We start from the raw sequence: 22,681 nt of genomic DNA on the forward strand, positions 1-22,681 counted from the left end.
AAAGAAAAGAAAAGACTGAAAAAGAAAATGGCAGAGCTGCTGATTAAATGTCCCATCCTTAACAATGACCTGTGTGGTTTTTGTATAAGGGAGCAAAGAGACAAGGCCTGTTTGAATTCAGGTGTTTTGCTGAGTCCAGGACTGCTTTGACCTCTTCATCCTTAATTACAGCTTGAAGTTCCCCTCCTTTTGCTTTTCCCTGTAGCAACGAGAAAAGCTGATTGTAATGCTGCTGGGGTTTCGGAGCTTCTTCCTGTAGAGAACAGCTGGATGTGAGAGTCGGAGACCAAAGCAGGCAGATAGAAATGATTCGTGGCACTACTGGTGCAAAATGGTCACTCCAGGTTTACTCTAAGTTTATTTGGACTTAACTTGCTTTTTGTCACCATTGTGATTTACTTGAATGTGTTATTCATACATGTTTAAGCTGTAATGTTTAAAAGATCTTACTTGACCATTTTGGAAGAATTTTCTCCCTGATTTGTGATTGAATTTCTGCCTTCTTGCCATGACTATTTATTTCTTTCCATCTCGTACAAGTTTTGCTGCAAGTAAACACATACAAAGTGCCTGTGTATGCAAACCACAGCTTCTCTACTCATGCTTCTGTCTGCGTGTTCCAGGCAGTATGGATTTGTGCATGACTAACCGCCGTTATCCCTGACATACTCTCAGACAAGAAGCTATAGCGGTTAAGCCTTTAGGATTTCTCTCTTCCTCCTCTTCTCCCCAACTCACTGCTGAGTTGAAAAGCACTTGTAAACTTTTTCTTCTGTTCTCACCCTTTCCCTCTAATTCTAATCAGCTGTGTGTGTGTGTTATCCCAAAAACAAAGTGTGACCTCCTTTATCTGTTGGATCTCCTCCTGCCGTTGTGTGTTTAGGGTCTCTGTCAGCAGTGCTGTGTGTATTACACAATTTTCCATGGAGGGGAGGGTTGTGGGTGTCATGCAGTCTGCTGTGTGATAAGTTTTCTTACATCTGCACCCAATCTTGACCCTGGCGTGTCCAAAAAAAAAAACATTCTGCAAGAAAAATGAAAAGAAGAGGGGACTGTAAGGAAATGCGCACCATCAGTTCAACTTGTTAATAACTCTCTTCAGATTGATGGCAAGCTGCTTCTGGGTTTGTCTTTTAATGTTAATATTTATTTAATGAGAGTAAGAATCTCAGCCAGAAATAGGCACTGAGAGTTTGGTGGGAGAGAGATGGCCATGATTTGGAAAGGCTAAAGAGAAGATCTACTCGGAGCACTTGTTCAGATCCACTGGGGGAAAAAAATCAGAGGGAAAAAGTATTTTTGAAGCTTGAGCAAAGTATATGCAAATTAGGTTTTGCAGGGTTTTTATTCCTGTCTGTTTTTGCCATATCAAACAAGCAGTGTGCAATTACCAGCTGAATGTGACTCCAAGAACCCCACAGCTGCATGACACTTGCATCATGCACCCAAGGAAATCTGGCTCTGTTGCAGTGTCCAGCCTTGTTTGTGTCTACATGTTTGCTTTCTAATGAGCTGAGCTCTGCGTTCGGTCAGGAAAACTCCCTGTGTTCTCCACTGAGGGTTAAAATAACACCTCCAACAGATGGACGCTGTCCTCGTTTGGCTTGCAGGGGGCTCTTGGATCGCTGAAGGATGAGTGCATGAGGGAGTTGTGCTCTGATTCTCTTAATTTAACAGACATCTCTTTCTATCTGCTTTTTCCTCCCTTTTTAGGAATGTACCTTTCTGATCTGACATATATAGATTCAGCCTACCCCTCCACGGGCAGCATACTGGAGAACGAACAGAGATCAAACCTGATGAATAACATTCTCAGAATCATATCGGACCTGCAGAGATCCTGTACCTACGGTGAGACTTCAACAGATACATGCCTATGCTGGTGTAGTATGTATATTTATGTGTATGTTTGCAGATTGTTTTTCACTGTGGTTACATTTGGGGTGGTTGCATCAAAAACCAGCGTTGGATAAATAAAGCAAGACTTGTCCGGCATGGGTAGGGTTTGTCCCATCCGGTGACTGTTCGTCTGCCTGCAGAGGGCACCGTTGTCAGATGGAGGCAGTGTACAAAGTGTCTGGTACATGCCACTCTTGCTTGTGCTGTTGTTGGTCCATCAGCCAGCCGCAGAAAGCACAAAAGTTATAACGTACGAAGAGCTGAAGTGAAACTGATTGTTCCCTCTCTCCAGCCCTCTTTTCAACCAATTAACATTCGGCACACGCTTACGTCATCAACTTTAAGCGATACGCAGTCTGAATTCCCATCCCCGAGCGTGTCTGGGATAGGTGAAAACCCTGTCCAACCAGAAACTCGTATGTGGACCGGCACATTTGCAGCACCAAAAATCCCACCATAAGGCTTTATTCAAACTGTTATTCACTAAAAGTGGAGCAGGAAGTGAGTCATTTGAATTAGTACAAATATTTGCTTAAAATTGGCTAATACCCTTCGAGGAAGATTCTACATAGAGTGGGTTTAAAAGTCCTCCAGCACACAACCACAGTTTACTGGAAAACGGTTGTTTTTCATGTTCTTTAAAAATATGCAGATGTTTCAAATAGGTGTTGGTCATTTAAGTACTTAAAACTAAGACACAGCTATTTCCTAGCTACACTCAGGCGGCTGCTGCTCTGGAGCTGTGTTTGGTTTAAAGTACTAATGTTATCCTTTTTCCAGACCCTTATTCTAGCCAACGTAAAGTATGCTGGCAGCTTGTGTTACACAGGCTCACATGTACACATGTGTTTTTAATTTCATGTCTGCCTGTATCTTCTCTTTCTCAGATATACCAGTGTTGCCTCATATACAGAAGTATCTCAACTCAGTCAGGTATATTGAGGAGTTGCAGAAGTTTGTGGAGGATGACAATTACAAGTAAGAAGCAAACAAACAAAGCTTTTGCATTATAGTTATGATTTCTTGCCAAGGTGATAAAGAGAGATGTTTTTGCTGTTAATTGTACTGCTTGCTTGTTTCTTTTCATCATGATGCCTGTTTCTTTTCATCATGATGAATTTACAGAAGAGTATTGTAGGGTACTGAAATTGATTTTTTTCAATTGATTTATGCTGCATTTTTTTTCTTTAGATTGTCACAGAAGATTGAGCCAGGCACCAGCACACCACGAGCCAACGCCTCCAAAGAGGATCTTGTCGGTGAGTTTAGTCTCACTTAATCTGAACTGAATGTCCAAGTAGTTTCAAATTTGCACATTAGTATATCAGTTATAACAAAAATTATAGTTTTTGTTTTATTTTCAAATTAAATGACACATTTGTCCAATGTTGTTAAAAAGTAACATGTTTTAATTGATTGATCCTGTTATACTGTCATTAATGTCTTTATTCGCAAAGATTGTTTTCGATGTCACTGTGCATTTCAATGTCCTACATTTTTCACTTAAAGTGGAATTTAAAAGTTCTTTAAAATAATAAGAATAATAAAGAATTAACTTGTTTTTTTTCTGTACACACCATAAACATGACATCTCTATTCTTCTGTTGTGGTTTTACTCTGTTTACAGGTCAGGAAGCGTCAGCATCTCCTCTCTGTGGACGTAAATGTGCGGTAGCACCAGACGGAACCAAAGTCCCAGCAACACCTCCATCCCCCAGGAACCTTCTGCCCTACGGACACAGGAAGTGCCACAGTCTGGGCTACAAGTCAGTTTCTATTGTTAATCTTTTATAAGAAATAATTTTCATATGTATGTCCTATAGTTTAAAAAATATACACACACACACATACACACTGGTGCTACTCTGTCTGCTTTGTTGTGTCTCCACAGCTTTATCCATAAGACAAATACAGTAGAGTTTAAAAGTGCTACATTTCCCAATGCTGGCTCTCGCCATCTGTTGGATGACAGCGTGATGGAAAGCCACAGTCCTACCAGGGGACAAGCAGAGAGCTCGACTCTGTCCAGTGGCATTTCACTTGGTAAAACTTACACCTCTACAGTTATGAAGTAGAGTTTTTATGTTCAGTGGATGTTTTTATGATGTTTTTTATATGTATACAGGGAGCAGTGAGGGCTCGGAGCTCAGCGAAGAGATGTCTTGGCCAGCTTTTGAGAGGTAAAGCTAATGCATCCATGTCTTCACTGTTTTTTCATCATAACCACATGCAAAAATCAGATTGAAGGAAAAAAAAAAAATCCCCAGCCTGGATGTGATCATCTAAATTTTAAAGCTCTGGCTTCAAGGCACATTTATGCAAAACGATCTGCCATTGAAACCCTCTCACACGCGCCATGCTTTTAGCCTTGCAGCCATGGCAGTCATGCCTCATCCGTCCACTGCTGCGCTTTGCCTTTAGCAAAGATGTAAAGGTGCTTCTGCTTCTCCAGCAGCCTGAAATGTATTAACTGCTTTAACATTTAAGTCTAGCAGCCCCCGTGCCAACCTGTGTCTGGAGCAAAACTATGAGGAAAAAATGCTCAGCTGAAGAATCTACTTGCTTGAAAATCATCTTAACCTCTTTTAAAGCACTGTTCCTTTTTTTAAAGTTTTGAGTAACCCAAAAAACACATCCATCGATAACTCCTCTAACCAAATAACTGCTCCTCATCTTTCCCTAATCCATGCTATTTAAATAAGGCAAAAAAAAAAACAGTGGGGGAAAAAGAGAGCCACACAGCCTTAACAGTATCCCGTGCCCCCTATTTTGTCCTATCCTATCTTATGCTATTCTGAACAGGACTCGGTTCTATCACTCTCTGGGCCCAGTGACCCGTGTGGCCCGCATCCCCTACAAAGGCGTCTTGAGGCCCAGCAGGTACACCCATCTCGACCGGAACAAACTTGATCTGAGCCAAAGCCTCTCTTGCCCTCACTTTCCACCCTTGAGTCCCTGCCAGGGGCTGCTGTGTGCTGGTGCTTAGTGTGTGTACTGCTGGGGTAATCTTGTAGTTTGAAATAAGAGTGTATGTGCTGGTGAAATCACATATCTGGTGAAGGGAAAAGGATTCTTATGGTTCTTTATCTTTTGCTGCCTTCTCGAATTTCTTGCATGCCTGTCTCATTCTCAGACTTATTGAGGTTGAAGTCAAGGTATTGGAGTCTGCACGTCAGCCAGCTAAAGCTACAAGCGTTGACTTAACAGACAAGAAGTCTGAGGATGAATCTTACTGCACCTTATTAAAACCTTTAAAAAAATCTATATTATCATATGCTTCAGATATCATCTTTCCAGATCCTGAGATTATAGTCAAAATAGACTTCTTTTTGTGATTAGTTTCCAAAGTATTTCACAGCTTGGAGGTAAAAGCAAATTTCCAAAGTCACAGTGCTGTCGCTGGAAAGAAACTGTTAAATCCTCATTCCTATAGTCAAGAGAAGCAGACTATTCAGGAGCATTAACGTCCAGTTGTCATGGACATTGCATATTAGGCATCTCTTGCGGTTAGGGATTCTCTCTCTCTCTGTCTCTCTCTCTGTCCCCCCCCCAAAAAAAAACCCACCAGGCTTCGCTACACTCCTGCACTGAGCTTCCTACTCTGATCCTCCAGACAGACACAATCTGCACACCGCTTTTCCCGTCTTTGCTCTTCTTTTTTGTGATAGCAGTGTTGAGATTTATATCTTTGAAATTCATTTTTGTCAAAACAAAATGGGGGCTACTTAGGCAGAAAGCAGGGGTAAAGGTAGCTTTGCAGATTGCATCTGGCTGTACTATTAGTTTATCTCTAAATCTATATGGTGTGCATGGAAATATGCATGTTCTTTTTCTTGTATGCATGTTTTTATATTTAAGGGGTAATGTTTGTCTTTGTCCCATTGCAGCTCAGCTGAGTCAGAGGAACTTGCAGTTCACTTGTACCCTGGAGCAGTCACAGTGCAAGGAGTGTTAAGGCGAAAGACTGTGCTCAAGGAGGGCAAGAAACCAACTGTGAGAATACACACTCACACATTTGTCTAGATAAGCAGACGCGCACGTGCCTTCATGTGCTGCCCATACCTTCATGTACTCCTAAGCAGGAGCACATGGGACATATATACTGTCAATCACAGATGGGACCTCAGAGGCTTCTTAACCTGCAGAATATCTTTCTCTGTCTGTTCCACATGTTTTCTCATTAACCTCACCCTCCCGACCCTGTGACACTAAGATTACCCCCTTATGTTTCTGCTGGAAATAAATGTGGAGCTTTATATGAACTTAAAATAACTAAAGACTGTCATACGTAGTGATGATGGTTTAAAGTCTGGCGCTCCACACCTGCCGTGTTAATTAATGGCTTCACTTGATCCCATTTTCTTTCATGCGTTTTCTCCTTATTTCGTTTCTATTAATTTTAAGTCTTTTTGTAGTTTGCAGAACAAGCTCCTTAGATTGCATGTTGAGTCTTTCACAAGCACAAAGGATTTTTTTTTTTTTTTTTTTTAATTCAAATATGTTTTATATTTTAAGGTTCTGTTAGCTTTGATAACAGCGTTGCACAATATTGGCAACATCTTTACCAGCGTTATGAGGTCATCACCTGAAATGCTTGTTCAAGGAGTTCCCACATATGCTGAGCACTTGTCAGCTGCTTTTCCTTTTGTAGTCCATCTCATCCCAGTTTGGCATTCGTGGGTGAATGTAACCCTTACAAAGCCCAAAGGTATGTTTTGACTCACCAGAAAAGCCCCCAACCCACCTATCAACACCATCAAAGCTGCTCATCAGTTCTTCACAGTGGGAACCACACATGGAAATGCCATCCATTCCCCGTTCTCCGCATCTCAGAAAAAGCTTAACAGCTGGACCCAAAAGTCTAAAATCGTAACCTCTTGGGCCAAACAGATTTCCACGAGTCTAATGTCCATCTGGAGACTTGGTTGGGTCAGTGCCTTTGGCTCTGTATCGTTTTTCTTGAGCCATTCCTGTGTATTGTCCAGCTAGCAGAGGTTGTTGCCATTTTGGAGGTGTGATTAGTTTATAAGAGTTTTTTTAGCTTCTTAGTTTAAGTCCGTGTGAATGGCAAGCATCAGATTACATTGTAAAAGATGATAAGTGTCATTTGCTTTCGTGCCTGTGGCTTTAATATAGAGTCTGTTACCATGTTAGTGTCACTCTATGTAGTTTTTCATTGACTTAATGCGGTTGAATCAGAGTGTGTGATCAGATTTCAATTTGTGCCTCTAGGTGGCATCTTGGACCAAATACTGGGTTGCTCTGTGTGGAACCCAACTCTACTACTACCCTGCCAAATCCTTGAAGGCCACTGAGAGAAAACATGTAAGACACACAAGCGCACACACATACACACTCTTTAACACTCTGGTGATGCATGCATGGGCAGCGTTTTTGCAACAGGTGCTATAGAGGTGGTGTTTTCTTCGAGCAGGTGAGGACAACAGATGAAACGTAATGTAACGACACTGAGACGTCCAAACGTCTTAGATGTCCACTGTACGAACTGCAGGTGTTGATAGAAGTGAGTCGGCGTAGCAAACGACCCCAAAACACTCTGTTTTATAAGGAGACGACATATGATAGCCATTACTTACTCAGTCTTAAAAACTTTAGTCTGAAAGTCTGAAAAAAACACTTAATGATTCTTTTTCATGTGCTTTGTACTTGGTATGCACAGGGAGGGGAAAGGGGAAACGAAAACAAAGAGCTGTAAATTTTTCATGTCATGTCGACACGACATTATTCAAAAACAAGTAGGCTTGGGGTGTGTGAGTGTGTGTTTGTTTTGGTGTATAGCATCAGTTGGTTGAGAGCATTCACTGAAACTTTATAGAAGTTCAAAAGAGGCAGAGAAGCAGAAGGAAATGCAGGGAGTGTGAGTTTGAGTGTGCAAGGAAGTTTTTTTGGACCGTGGTGCAGCGGGGGTACAGACGGACAGATGGTAGCACTCATTGAATAATGAGGCCAGTGACATCACTCGCAGTCCTGTGTGTCACTCAGGCTAATGAGAACCTTGTGGAGTGCAAATGCAATGCTGGGAGTTCACACACATACACACAATGCTTGTGTTAATAATTCTTCCGCGTGTAAACAGAGAAGGTTGATTATGTTTTGACTTTGCTTCTTACCAGTTCAAGTCCACGTCCAGCAAGATCGTGTGTGTGGTCGGTCTGATGGCTATGATGGCTGACGATCCTGAGCACCCTGACGTCTTCTTGCTGACCGACTCTGAGCATGGTGAGACTTGAACACGTGAGAGGGAGAAAGCAAAGAGGAAATGATTAATACAAGGAACAGTCCGTGTGTGAAAAGGATGCATTAAAATTGTAAAGTGGGTCAGGAGGTTTAAATTGAAGCTGAAGCTTGTCAGTTATTATTTTTGGCATCTCTTCATGCTCACCATACAGAAGGTGGAAAAACCAGACCAAAATTTGTTAAGCTGTTTGTTTTTGTCAATTTTATTGTCGTTTTCATGAGGGGCCTAGTTCTTCTTTCTGAGTCTTTATCTGTTATTCTTGCTCACTTTCATGCAGTGAATGACTATAAATTTAACTTGAAGGAATCTAAATAATCAGATAACACTCATACAGTAATGACAGTTGCTTAACCATATTGAATACAAGATGTCCTGCCAACATATCCAAAGCTAAGATAAGAAATGTCATAATCTCATTGTGAAATTTAGGTGGTAACAATTTTTCTTTTCTTCAGTCATTTTGATCAAAATTTTGCACCAATGCACGCAAACATGTGGGTGGTATCCACAATGTTGCTGAACAGCGAGGCTCTCTGTGAGCTAAAGGGGACAATTCATTTACACAGGCATTCACCTCGCAGTCCTCATTTTCTTTCTTCCAAACTACATCCGTCCAGCTTGTTGACTGAGCTGCATCTGTTAAGCTTTCAGCGTGTTTTGTAGTTTGGAAGAAAATAGTCCCACATGAAAAGTTGCATGCACTAAACACTTGAAAGTGCTTACAGAAAGGTTTGTACATTTCTGAGAGTGCACTTACCTGCAGTGTTTTTTAAATGTATCTTTTGTGCATGTAAGTCAAGTGCCATCCAGCTTCATTATATTCAAGAGAAGGAAGTAGTTTTCCAAAGCCATTATGCAAAATCGAGCAGTTGACATCCAAATTATCCAGATTAGTACATATCTCTAAAGGGTGGAGGAAAAATGTTTATTATTTGTTTTTGCTATAACCTGTCACTTTAAGCCCTGCAGATTAGTCATACTTGACATCCTTAATGTTCATACACAGGTGTTAATTATGTGCATTTACACACACAAATCATCTGACTTTGTCATAGATTTTTTCACATGACTTTGCTTTGAATTTATCGGGCAGACCAAAGTCAAGTGAGGCTTTTAGTCATCTTTCCAGCTTGTTGAGAGAGCAGGTGGTTACAAGACCTGGCACCTCACTCTGTTTGTTTCCATTTCCTAGGTAACACCTACAAGTACCAGGCAGGGAACAGAATGAATGCTTTGCTCTGGTACAAACATCTGAGTGCTGCCTGTCAGAGCAATAGGCAACAGGTATGAAGACACGAATATGCACACACAGACATTCATGAGGCTGATTAACAGGTGCATTTTGTAAAATCTGACTTTTTTCACAGGTGCCAGCCAATCTGATGTCATTTGAGTGACTTTTAGAAGTGCGGCTGAGCAAAGGAGAGAGGGATGAGGAGACAGACGAGGATGATGGGGAAGGAGTGCTGACTCAGTAATGGGAGCTTTCACTGCCATCAACCCTGACCACCAATTCTCCGATTCTTTGCCCTGGCCTCACTGCAGCCTCACCTGCCACCACTGCCTTAACCAGAGTACCCTGTGTGTGTGTGTTTGTATTTGACAGTGAATCCGAATCCGTGTGGATGAAAATGACTGTTTTGGATTTATTAACTACTGAACAAGGACCTGCACCACTGCTCATGTCTCCCGTTTGCTTTTGGTGTCTTCTGTTCAGCACCTTCACTGGAGCCATTTGACTTCTCCTTGCTGACAGACTGACAGGTTTTGTTTTGGTTTTTTTTGTTGTTGTTGTTGTTGTCTTTTGGGGGGAGGACAGACCCTCCCCCCCCCACCTCCTTTTCACTGGGTGAACTATCCACCCCCCATGCTTGAAAGCAAGTTTTCCATCTTTTTATTCAGGTGGATACGCGATCACACAAACAAACACACTTTGTCAGACTAACTCACCGGACTTTAGACTTATTTTTACTTACTTGTTTCACACTTTAAATTGTTGGTCACTTCAATCACTTGCATTGGCTCGAAGTCACATGGTTATTTATATTTACCATGTGCACACATACACACACAAACAAACATATTTGATTGCATCGTTGCAAACGTAAGGGCTCTTATTCGCAATCAATTCCAGCAGAAACAATTCCTACACTTCCTGAATGTGTCTAGTTTTTATTACTGTTCAGTATGCGGTGGTATAACTGCGCTGAGTGGGAGGTTCACTTTAATCAGAGGAGTCTTGTCTGTTTTCCACAGAGGTACGATAATCCCAGAATCTAAGCTAAGACGCGTTCACGGTCGGGTAGATGAGAGTTGCTCTTTTTCCTCCAGTGCTGTCTGCTCGCTGCCACCTGACATCCGCCCAGAAAGGCGATGGTTTGTCCACCAGACACAAGCATACACAAAAACACTAAAGACTCAAAACTGTGAAAGAGTCAAAGAAAGAGAGCAACAGAAACTTGTGATACATGATTTTATCTCCTCTGGTTTAGAGTAGACACTCAAAGCTACCTGGAGCCATACAGAGTCTATTTTAAATCTTTGTTTATTATGTTTTGTTCTTTTCTGTGTTTTTTTTTTTTTTTGTTTTTGTTTTTTTTTTTTTCCTTCTTTTGGGCTGGACAGTGCAGTTCACAGTATTACCATGTAGTAGATGATTGCACAGCAACATTTTGTTTCTGTTACATTTGAATGTCTTTTTTTGCATTTATTTTGAATATTTTTTAAGTACATGTGAATTTTAGTTTTTCTATTTTTGACCCTCATCTTCGTATCCAAGCCCAGCTTCAGAATTTTTGGAAATGGCATAAGCACCGAGGTTATAAGTAGTACAAAGCGACATTGCAACCACGTTTTTCTACTGCTTTATAAAATGAAAGACAGAGCTGCAGTGCAATTACGTGCAGCTACTGGTATGTTTCAGTTGGGAAAAACCGGGGATTTACATTTTCCGCTGTACATCCCGTATATGTCAGTATGCCACAGGCTGACTTTTGCGGTTTTTGCAAAAACATGAGTGATGGTGGTGTACACAACAGTGAGGTGCTTTTTTGCTCAGTAATAGTCAAACATCAAATTTTTTCTTTTTAATAGCTGTTTACACTGTATGTTTACACAATCCTATGCCCAGTTTCACAATCCCTTCACTGCACATACTCTATTTAATAGGAAGCCTACCGTTGTCCCATCTATTAGTGGGGTGTGTTAAACTCAGAGAAGGTTTCGGGCTGTTGATAAAGGATAATGGGGTGGACACGTTCCATACTAACGGCTTTCTAATGGGTTTTTCTTCTTCTCCAGGCTTGTGTCAGGTTCATTGAGTTTCAGTTGTTTTTGTTAAAGGAGACGTTGTAGCGGATAAACCTGTGGAAGAATGAATGAGGGAGCCAAAAACAGGCCTGTGTAATGTGACGGTGACTTAAAGTATGTGTGCGCATATGTGTGCCTGTGCATACGTCTCTATTTTTATAATAACATTGTAATTCAAGCCAGATTAGGCAATCCCTTGAGGCTGCCATCACTGCTGAGCAGTGGGGTTAACCAGCTACCTAATCGTGTGTGGCTAACTTCCAGTTCATGCAATGGCTCCATACTGAGTTGTGCTGTGCCGAAATTCTGAAGAAAAGGTGACTCACAAGGAGAGAGGAAGTGGAACTCATCTGTGTCCGCTGTTGCTGGAGCTACGCGCTGAGGAGAGACTTTGTGAAGCAACAAAATCCCAGAGTGACTTACTGTGGAGGCTAACTGATGTTTGAGTACTGCTGGTTGGCCAAAGGGACAAAAAGAGGTCTGTGAATGAAATGGATGAAATGTGAGAGACAGGATGGGTGGCTGAGAGACGATTTACCTGTGTTTGTCTAAAGATGCTGGTTACTCTGTCTTAACTGACATATTCAGACAGTATGTCATTTGCAGTGCGTCAAATAAGTTTGTGCAACTATGGAAGAATTAAAGCTGTGGTCTGTGCAAAAGGAGAAAATGCATAGATGTTAAACAAAGCTCGTCTTGATGGTCAGCGACCCCATCAAATGTTTCCTTTCTTTGTATTAGCTTTATCTGATGTTAGATGAGAACGGTGGAAGAAAAAGACAAATGTTACTGTGGACATCGGAATAGAGAATGTTTTTTTTTTTTTGTTTTGTTTTGTTAATTAATCTGGGTACAATAATCTCTTTGAGAGCAACCCAAATTATGTCAGGCATTTTTTTTTCTTATGTGTGGTTTTCCTCACTGTAATCTGAGTTTACATGTTTTTTGGTTGTTGTTTTTTTTTTTTTTTTTTCCCTCTTTTCAGCATATGGTCAAAGTAATGGAAACAGGTGTTTAATTTAGAGTTGGATTTCAAGATCAACCACTACTACTTCTGTTTTTGGAGAGTGTAATATAGCCACGCTCCCTTTAAGATAATCTTTTTTTGGTTTTTATGAAGAAATTTGATGCCACGCTTGAACATTTTTGTGTCTGCATTACGAGCTTGTGTTGTTTCCTTAAAACTGACCATACTGTCTGCACATGCACAACTTGCCCTGCATTAACTGTTCCGGGCAAAGCTCATTCTAGATCTGTCTTTTTAATGGTCTCGTTGTCGAGATGGAGGGTTCGATGGGAGGATGTTTATTCTTTCGGTTGGCTGGAGAAGTGTATTCAATGTGAACCGGTGCCTCACGTGCACCAGCCAGGCATTCATTCAGCATTTACCGAGGATGGAAACGACGGCAGCCTGCATTTTAAGTCGTCAAAGCTGATGGGGGTGATGTATAAATTACCTTCACCCTTTACCTAGCTCTGTGTGTGTCTCGTCTCTGCCTGCATCGTGTCTGTGGCCAGTGCTATGACCTCTCTGAGTGATGTGCTGCCTAGTGACTGAGTAACAATAAACACTTTTTGGTTTGTTTTTTTTAAACTTCACATCAATTTTATGCTCGTCGTTCTGTTGAAGGTTGTGTGTGACTGTGAAATGAAGCACAGATTTGTGCAGGTGAATGTGAGTCTTGGTCGTATTACATGTCACAGTGCTATTTGACAATTCCACCCACTCCTCCCTTCTCCTTTTTAAAAAAATAAAGTAAAAAAAATCTGGAACTGGTGATGAGCACAATGTCTAGTAGTATGGCTTCTTCGTAGTAGTGATGCCAACATATATTTTTTAAAGCAATCTAGATTTTTAAGTCTAACAAAATATCGAAAAACAAAATCAGAGCACTCCAGTTACTGTGTTGGTTATTTTTTATTCTTATTACACTTTCTTAATCATCGTTAGGTTACAGTCAGATCCACTACACTATAGATGTTGGCTTTGCATTACTAATAACGCACTGAGGTGTTAGTCATACATAAAGTATTAACTATTTTGTTTGTACTTTTAACAGTTAAAGGTGTTTTGTCTGTTGGGTACAGTTTAAATGTTTGGGGAGGGGGGGTTGTTTTGTTTTTTTACTTCTCAGGCCTCCTAATTATTCCAATAAAATGATTTAAAATAATCTCTTTTTTTATGTGGTCTGTCTTCCAAGAAAAGGAAAAAAAAAAACAACTTTCATAATAAAAATAAAGTTTTTGCTCAAACAATAAGAATGTGGAGGTGTTGCGTCATACGTTTACTGGTACTGGGGGCTAAATGCGTCCGTTAGTCAGCTGTCTTTAAAGGTCAAAAAGTCTGCAACACTTGTGGCACGAAGAGCAACTTTTATTGCTTGTGCAACACATTTGTCTGTGGTCTTCATCCAGGATGTTGCCGTTGAGTTTTGGCTCCTTGAGAGTTTCGCCTCTCCCCCTTGCACCTTGCAAGCAGGCTGAAGTTGTGCCAAAAGGCTTGACTCAGCTACTTTCATGAAGTTTTATATTTGTTTTCCATTATTGCTTGTGATTTTAGGTATCTGAATACCTGCGACCGTTCGTACGTCTTCCTGTTTATCACACATGCAAGAGATATAGAGAAATGTTGCCGTCAGTAACACGAGGGAGGTATTTTCCAAGATGGAAAATGAGAATGAGAGCGAGTCAAACAAAAGCACCTGCTCAAGGGGGGGAGAGGTGACCAGGAGTCACTAAACCTATGAGCTTTTAATGGCTGTATAACAGATATTTTTCTTCAGATTTTCATCAAAGCAAAGGCAGGCTGTTGTCAGTACCCTGCCAAATCTATTTTCCTCATCAGTTTCTAATTGAAATACGGACCCCAAACTGTTCTCAAAATCTTAACTCGGTCCCCTGACAAATGCCCCCTATAGCTTTTAAGAATGGTGTCAATCTATAATAACATTAGTTCACATCTCCAAAAAAAAGGTTTGGGGACTTTCTTTTAGTGGTTCCCAAACCTTTTGTGTGATCTCCCACTTCAGAAGTCAGCAAAAGGTCGTGTTCCACTCATAGGTTTGATCCCACACAAATCTTTATCCGTTATTAATAATATACAAGGAGCCAATCTGCATTTTACTTATGCATATGCAACACCCATGCACACACACGGTGTTTCAGTTTCTGGGGGCGGGCCCTACAGGGCAACACTGCCGCCTGGTGGCTACCTGGCTGTCATGCAGACGGAGGAAGTGTTTCGGAAGTGGACACGGCAGGGCACAGAAGGAATCGAAGAAAAGGGCGGAGGAAAGGGAGCTTCCGAGGGGGGTTAAAAAAAAAGAGAGAAATCACCGCGACTTCTAGCACCTAGCCAATTTACTAACACCAACTTTCGTTTTGAAAGACTGAAAGGACAGCTGTGTGATACGTAATCTACAGTGAACGGCGTATGAGCATAAGGTAAGTCTGCTCGGTCTGTGCCCAGTAAACACAACAGACGACGTACTGTGTGCTACTAGCGGGCTGCTTTAGCTAACACGCACAGCAAGGTGTACAGCGGTTTGCTAAACGACTAGCTGTGTTGTCACGGATGTGAACGAGCCCGTGGTGACCTGGCAGAAATGAATAACGGGGGCAGTCTCCGGTAGAAAAGTGCCTTTCTGGTATTTTAGGTGTTTTTTATGCGGGCAGTGCTCGCCAGCCGTTTCCTCGGTGGCTGCATGAAAGAGCAATTGTATGGGAGACGCCGATGCCTGCGTGGCCAAACCCGTGTCGATAGAGCTTATTAGCCGGTGTTTTTAATGTAGCTCGTTCGTGGCCGGTTTGTTGTCATTATGTCACAGCCTGGTAACATTAACTTCGGCTCGGCAGCCACAACGAGAGCAACAGAGGCAGGTAAGTGACGGGCAGGTGAACGTGGCAGCTGGATAATTTAACTGCTGTGATCCGTAACGCCTCGTTTGTGTGTAGCTGAAGATAAAGGTTTAGGATTAGATGAACATCACTGTGGTTCAGGAAACTCTTCTCTGCGTTAAAGGCAGAGCCACTTTAATGTGTCAACCACCAGCAGCAGCAGGAGTGGACCCCCTCTGCACCACAGCAGGACGACATGTCCATCATTTCTTAAGTGAGAAAAGGCAGGTTCAATAACAACAACACCCCGCCACCACCCTATCCCCTCATCCTCGTGCAGGAGAGGAAGGGATGTGAACCACCTTGTTGTAAACGTTGGTCCCTCACCTTTAATAAAGCCCAGCTGGCAACAGCAGCTACAGTAAGTAAGCTTTGCTGCTGGCACAAAGCTTACTTTTGAATGTACGCACACATTTCCACAGACCAGACTCTGCCATCGTGATGTAGTTGCACATTCTGGACAGGTTTCAACTGTGCTGCAGTACTGGGTCATCCTCTGCCCTGGGGGGAACCGAGCCAGAGAGGCAGCGAATCAATCAGTTTTCTCTTCACATATTATTGACAGTACATCTTTCATCTCTCCCTCTCCTAGTTCTCCTGCTGTCTCCCTGCTGGTGACTGCCTGTTTGCTTAGACTGCAGCTCCAGGGAAAAGGCAGAAAAGCTCCCGTCCTTCAGACAAGTTGGTCTTACAGTGCAGGCAGGCAGGAAGGTGACTGAGCTGCAGGGGCCATGCATCAAGGGTGAGGGGTGTTCGCTGTGGGGGAGACGCACAACTACAGGCAAGGAGGAGGTCAGGGCCAGTCAGTGTGGAAATGAAGCTCAAACAGCGCATGGTGGTGCTGTGTGCCGTGCTCCTCCTGCTGGGCCTGGCCAAGATCTTCCTGCTGGATGGAGGTGAAGGAACTGCAGCTAGCCGGCGGGACCTCAGAGCGTTTCGCAAGGTCAGGATGCAAGTGGGCTGTTTCATGTTAAAGTTGCGATCAGAAGTTTCCACTCACCATAGACATGAATGCTATGGTAATTTACATTTTTTTAATATTACTACTTTCTTGGAGCGGTTGTTTTTACAGGATGGAGTGATTGTTTACCATACGTCTTTAATGACTTTAAAAAGGAACTGGATGCTCAAATCCACACACAAGGTCGAAAGCATACATACAGTGGGGCAAAAAAGTATTTAGTCAGCCACCGATTGTGCAAGTTCCCCCACCTAAAATGATGACAGAGGTCAGTAATTTGCACCAGAGGTACACTTCAACTGTGAGAGACAGAATGTGAAACAAAAATCCATGAATCCACATGGTAGGATTTGTAAAGAATTTATTCGTAAATCAGGGTGGAAAATAAGTATTTGGTCAATAACAAAAATACAACTCAATACTTTGTAACATAACCTTTGTTGGCAATAACAGAGGTCAAACGTTTACTATAGGTCTTTACCAGGTTTGCACACACAGTAGCTGGTACTTTGGCCCATTCCTCCATGCAGATCTTCTCGAGAGCAGTGATGTTTTGGGGCTGTCGCCGAGCAACACGGACTTTCAACTCCCGCCACAGATTTTCTATGGGGTTGAGGTCTGGAGACTGGCTAGGCCACTCCAGGACTTTCAAATGCTTCTTACGGAGCCACTCCTTTGTTGCCCGGGCGGTGTGTTTTGGATCATTGTCATGTTGGAAGACCCAGCCTCGTTTCATCTTTAAAGTTCTCACTGATGGAAGGAGGTTTTGGCTCAAAATCTCACGATACATGGCCCCATTCATTCTGTCCTTAACACGGATCAGTCGTCCTGTCCCCTTGGCAGAAAAACAGCCCCATAGCATGATGTTTCCACCCCCATGCTTCACAGTAGGTATGGTGTTCTTGGGATGCAACTCAGTATTCTTCTTCCTCCAAACACGACGAGTTGAGTTTATACCAAAAAGTTCTACTTTGGTTTCATCTGACCACATGACATTCTCCCAATCCTCTGCTGTATCATCCATGTGCTCTCTGGCAAACTTCAGACGGGCCTGGACATGCACTGGCTTCAGCAGCGGAACACGTCTGGCACTGCGGGATTTGATTCCCTGCCGTTGTAGTGTGTTACTGATGGTGACCTTTGTTACTTTGGTCCCAGCTCTCTGCAGGTCATTCACCAGGTCCCCCCGTGTGGTTCTGGGATCTTTGCTCACCGTTCTCATGATCATTTTGACCCCACGGGATGAGATCTTGCGTGGAGCCCCAGATCGAGGGAGATTATCAGTGGTCTTGTATGTCTTCCATTTTCTGATGATTGCTCCCACAGTTGATTTTTTCACACCAAGCTGCTTGCCTATTGTAGATTCACTCTTCCCAGTCTGGTGCAGGTCTACAATACTTTTCCTGGTGTCCTTCGAAAGCTCTTTGGTCTTGGCCATGGAGGAGTTTGGAGTCTGACTGTTTGAGGCTGTGGACAGGTGTCTTTTATACAGATGATGAGTTCAAACAGGTGCCATTCATACAGGTAACGAGTGGGGGACAGAAAAGCTTCTTACAGAAGACGTTACAGGTCTGTGAGAGCCAGAGATTTTCCTTGTTTGAGGTGACCAAATACTTATTTTCCACCCTAATTTACGAATAAATTCTTTACAAATCCTACCATGTGAATTCATGGATTTTTTTTTTCACATTCTGTCTCTCACAGTTGAAGTGTACCTCTGGTGCAAATTACTGACCTCTGTCATCATTTTAAGTGGGGGGACTTGCACAATCGGTGGCTGACTAAATACTTTTTTGCCCCACTGTACAGGCTGAAATGTGTATATACATTCACTTAAATAATTAATTAGCTGGTTCTACGGTGTCTTTTAACTTGACAAGGCCAAGGCCTATAGACTGGTAGTTTCTCTTTGCCATCATAAAAAGGATTTTTTTGACAGCACTCATTGAATTGACTAATAGTCAGAACTAGGGATGGGTACCGGTGTCTGGTGCCATCATGGCACCGGTTCTGACATAAACGGTAGTAACCAGACCGAAAAGCAGCGCACATTTCGGTGCTTTATTTCGGTGCTTTTTTTTTTCCTGAGCTGTGATACACTTTAGATTCTAGCCAATCATTTTACGTTTCCGAGGATAGTAGGCGGGTCCAGGTACGTACATTCTTTTAGAGCAGAGCTACAGATTAAAAATGCCCAAGGCGAAGCGGTCAAAAGTATGGCTGTACTTCACAGCAAAATATGCAAACTCAGCAGCCTGCAACAAGTGCTTTAAGCTGATACTGTGATACTGTCAAAGGAGGTAACACCTCAAATCTGATGAAACACCTGGCGACGCATAGCGTTTTTTTTAAAAGCCGAGAAATGCGCCGTATTTGATAGCTTGCTGCGAGACCTCACACCGTGCACATCTACTGCGGGTGGGTTGCCTGTTATCGGACCTGGAGCAACATCTCCCAAAAACCCGAAGAATAGAGTCCTGGCCCCTAGCCCTGCTAGTGTAGCAGAAATGATGACGGATGATGGCAGCAGCAGCCGTTCTTCTCTGCGTGAGTAGCTTAATGTTGTTCGTGTGTAATTTACGTTGAGTAGGCTAACCACGTTATTACATTAATGCACGTAAGGTGAACTAGCAAACATCATCATAGCTACATGCGGCTGTCCTCTTGTTTGATGGCAGATACTCCCTTCACCCTGGCCAAAAAGGCTAAAATGACCAAAGAAAAAGTTGGAAAACAGTTAAACATGAGAGGTTTTTGGACAAAGTTTGTGTTTTTTCCATTGTTTAAGCACTGCTTCCAGCCAAGAGTGATACCATATATGCCCCATAGCTGCAGAAAAGGCTAACATTGTTATCTTTTTACAAAAAAACAGCTGAGCATGGGAGGGTTTTGGACCAATTTTGTGTTCTCCATTCTTTAAGCACCGGTTCGAGCACCGTTTAAGCACCGGCACCGTTTCAAAAGTACCGGTTTGGCACCGGTATCGGATAAAACCTAAACGATACCCATCCCTAGTCAGAACACTGGAAAAGTCTGAGGAACTCAGAAGAAGAATTGAGGATTTGTGAAGTTGGGAAGGTCTTCTGGAGATTCCATGATCATCAACTGCAGGTGGATGTGCAACTAGAGGTTATTCAGGTGTATTACCACTTTGCCATCATCTGAAAGAAGACCCGAACTGTCACCTTCGCACGAAAGGAAATCGGTGAGGATGTTCAACAACAACCCAGGAAGCCTGCCATGAACTGGAAACTTCCGGAACACACTTCTGGAATGGCCTTCACAAAATCCCTACCTCATCCCTGTTGAAAATTTGTGGACGGGTCCAACCTGATAAAATGAAAACTCTACCAAGAAGAGTTAGCTTAAAACTTTTTGATGGTTACTAAAAGCCTCTGGTTGACGTGCAAGTTTCTAAGGGACATTTAACGAAATATTAGCCAAGGTGTATGTATATATTTGAGTATATATATGTCTGTCTGTATACTTTTAATCCTATTTGGATTAGAGAAATTCCGAAATAAACAATTCTGGAAAAAGAACAGCTCAAAGAAATCATTAAAAGACTTAAATAATTGTGTCACTCATGCCCATGATGAGTGGATGGGAACTTTTGACTTTTACATTAAAAAATGTGCTTTCATTGGGATCACTAACTGGATGCACAGTCATAGCCAACAGTGTTATAAAGCATTTAAAATATGCTGGTCTTGTTTAAGTATTAATAAACTAAGTTTCATTATTTAAAATCTTATCTTATGTTATCTCATGCAATGTGTTATTATTACTCATCCCTCAAAGATGGAAGCTGGTCTTTCACTGTCTCGGGGCGCTCGCCTTACCAACACCCTCCAGTCTTCATGGGAGATAGCAAGCCAATGGGTGGGCCCCAGAGAGGTGTACCCCGAAGAGACTCCAGAGCTGGCTGCTGTGCTTACTTCCCTGAGCTCTGCCAGGATAGAGCGGGCAGATGTGGGCTATAAGGGCACACAGCTCAAAGCCTTGCTGGTGCTAGACGGAGGACAGAAAGTGGTCTTCAAACCCAAGAGGTCAGGCTTAATTAAAAAAAAATTCTGTCACAGATTGATTTATTCTTCTTACTTTTGTTTTATTATTTATTTTATTTTTATTTCCACCCTCGCTCAGGTACAACAGAGACTATGTGGTCGAAGGAGAGCCATACGCAGGCTATGACAGACACAATGCGGAGGTAGCTGCTTTTCACCTGGACAGGTTTGTAATCATGGTTATTTGAGTTCTTTGTCATTTTTTTTTTTTTTAAACATTCTGTGGTCTGTCGAGAGTGTCATAATCTTCAGTCCTGTTTTGTAATCTTCGTCCTCTATGCAGGATCCTTGGTTTCAGGAGAGCACCTTTGGTGGTTGGCCGATACGTCAATCTGCGAACTGAGATCAAACCTGTGGCCACAGACCAACTTCTCAGCACTTTTCTCATGCAGGGTGAGTATCTGTGACCTACTGTGTCTTCTTTCAGAAAACCGAATCATTGACATAGCAGACAGGAAATGTGGTTGAAGGGTGGACAGCTGAAAGTTTCATATCACAGATGGTCTACTTTTCTGATAAATTATAAAAGCAGTGACATTAAATAAAGAGTGGTGCACTAACTTTTCTACTTCGGAATTTTCCCTACCAATAAAACCTGTAACATGTGTGTGCGTGCGTGCGTGTGCGTGCGTGTGTGTGTGTGTGTGTGTGTGTGTGTCTTCATCTTCTTTAAACAAGACCAGAACCAGAAAAACTGGAACACTGTTTGCTCTATTTCTCCATTGTGTTTTGATGTCATCAAGCTGCCACCTCCTCTCCGTTTGACACGTATACAGTGTACAAGAAGTGACACATTGGACATATAAGGTCTTGATGTAAACGGAGATGATCAGGCCCCATCTTAAAGTAAAGACCGTCCCACGCCAATAGAACACTTCACTCTCTGGCTGCTGGTTTACATGTCGTTCCTAGGGTATTTAAAACTAGAATGGGAGGCAGAGCCTTGAGTTTTTGGGCTATTCTTCTGTAGAAGCAGGTCCCATTTTAGATTTGGGAAACGAGACATCCTCTCTGCGTAAGATTAATCTTATCTTAAGACTTTTCCTTTTGCTAAAGCATAGAGTTAGGGCTGGATCAGGTGACCCTGAATACTCTCCTAGTTACACTGCAATAGGCTTGGCTGCAGGGGGGCTTCCCATGATGCACTGAGTATTTCTTCTTCACTCAACCTCTTTTAACTCTATGTGTTTATGCACCTTTTTTGCATTTAATTATTAGTTATTACTAACCATGAGCCTGGTTCTGCTGGAGGTTTCTTCCTGTTAAAAGGGAATTCTTTCCCACTGTCACCCAGTGCTTGCTTAAAGAGGGTCATCTGAATGTTGGGGTTTTCTCTGTTTTATTTCAAGGTCTTACAATATAAACTAGCGTGAAGTGTTCTAATTTGGCACAATATACAAAGGATTTTATTTATTTTTATCTCAAATTACTGCATTAAAAATGTTACAGAAGGCTCCAGCAGCACAGTAATAATAATATGGACGGCTCTGATTTCACTCTATTCATAAAATGCAGTAAATAAATACCCCACTCATGAATGTTGACTTTCGTAGAATGTATTTAGCCTGATGTTCGTCTTTTTTCCTAACAATGACTTTGAGGGCAGCACTGTTGCCGCCCATCATTCCATCATCAGGCTGGGGTCTTTCTGTGTGGAGTTTTTACATGTTCTCCCCGTGTTTGCGTGGGTTCTCCCTGGGTACTCCATCTTCCTCCCACAGTCCAAAGACATGCAGCTAGTGGGGATAGGTTAATTGATGAATCTAAATTGTGCATAGGTGTGAATGCGGGAGTGAACGTGAGTGCGACTGGTTGTCGGTCTGTGTGTTAGCCCTGCGACAGACAGGCGACCTGTCCAGGGTGTACCTCGCCTCTCGCCCTATGACAGCTGGGATAGGCTCCAGCGCCCCCCGCGACCCTGAAAAGGATAAGCAGAAGCAGATGGATGGATGTCTTTATCGAATGTTCATTTTCTACAACCACAAACAGAAGAACAAGACTTGCATAAACAACCGATTAAAAAAACAAACTCTTCCCTCTTCTGCCCTTACTCATACATCAGTCTTGCGTTCACAGACAGTTTTCAGTATCCTCTTCAGATAAGTCGGTATTTTTGCTAAAATCCATAAATGTCACCGATACATGCCCAGAGATTTCTAGCTTACCTTAAGAACATACATACATTTTTTTCTCGTGGCAGGTTTGATTGTATTTTGTTTTGCCCTTTGAATACTTCTTGGTCTATTTGTTTTCTTTTGTAGCATTGCTGTAATTCTTTTTGCATTTAGC

General features: G+C 42.3%; 2 protein-coding genes across 4 annotated transcripts in view; both read left to right on the forward strand.

Annotated features, from left to right (window-relative positions):
• The window catches only part of ralgps2 (Ral GEF with PH domain and SH3 binding motif 2), a 73,702-nt gene extending 60,459 nt beyond the window's left edge, over window positions 1-13,243 (forward strand). For 2 of the 3 annotated variants that reach the window (XM_085266501.1, XM_085266504.1), the window contains 12 exons: window positions 1,714-1,851; window positions 2,787-2,877; window positions 3,091-3,158; window positions 3,527-3,665; window positions 3,791-3,942; window positions 4,025-4,079; window positions 4,702-4,779; window positions 5,787-5,892; window positions 7,132-7,224; window positions 8,034-8,139; window positions 9,351-9,442; window positions 9,526-13,243. In XM_085266501.1, the coding sequence (XP_085122627.1) occupies window positions 1,714-1,851; window positions 2,787-2,877; window positions 3,091-3,158; window positions 3,527-3,665; window positions 3,791-3,942; window positions 4,025-4,079; window positions 4,702-4,779; window positions 5,787-5,892; window positions 7,132-7,224; window positions 8,034-8,139; window positions 9,351-9,442; window positions 9,526-9,555 (1,148 nt within the window). In that variant the 3' untranslated portion in view covers window positions 9,556-13,243. The remainder of the gene's footprint in view (window positions 1-1,713; window positions 1,852-2,786; window positions 2,878-3,090; window positions 3,159-3,526; window positions 3,666-3,790; window positions 3,943-4,024; window positions 4,080-4,701; window positions 4,780-5,786; window positions 5,893-7,131; window positions 7,225-8,033; window positions 8,140-9,350; window positions 9,443-9,525) is intronic. The other variant, XM_085266503.1, reaches the window with a different exon arrangement.
• Window positions 13,244-14,678: 1,435 nt separating this feature from the next.
• The window catches only part of fam20b (FAM20B glycosaminoglycan xylosylkinase), a 44,286-nt gene continuing 36,283 nt past the window's right edge, over window positions 14,679-22,681 (forward strand). Inside the window, exons 1-5 of the mRNA XM_085264548.1 lie at window positions 14,679-14,911; window positions 15,957-16,307; window positions 20,127-20,374; window positions 20,472-20,558; window positions 20,676-20,785. Coding sequence (XP_085120674.1) covers window positions 16,179-16,307; window positions 20,127-20,374; window positions 20,472-20,558; window positions 20,676-20,785 — 574 coding nt within the window. The 5' untranslated portion in view covers window positions 14,679-14,911; window positions 15,957-16,178. The remainder of the gene's footprint in view (window positions 14,912-15,956; window positions 16,308-20,126; window positions 20,375-20,471; window positions 20,559-20,675; window positions 20,786-22,681) is intronic.

Source organism: Mchenga conophoros, linkage group LG23, assembly GCF_057382185.1.
Source record: "Mchenga conophoros isolate Kocher_MC1m ecotype Shallow Benthic linkage group LG23, M_conophoros_male_GT1.1, whole genome shotgun sequence".
Taxonomy (NCBI): domain Eukaryota; kingdom Metazoa; phylum Chordata; class Actinopteri; order Cichliformes; family Cichlidae; genus Mchenga; species Mchenga conophoros.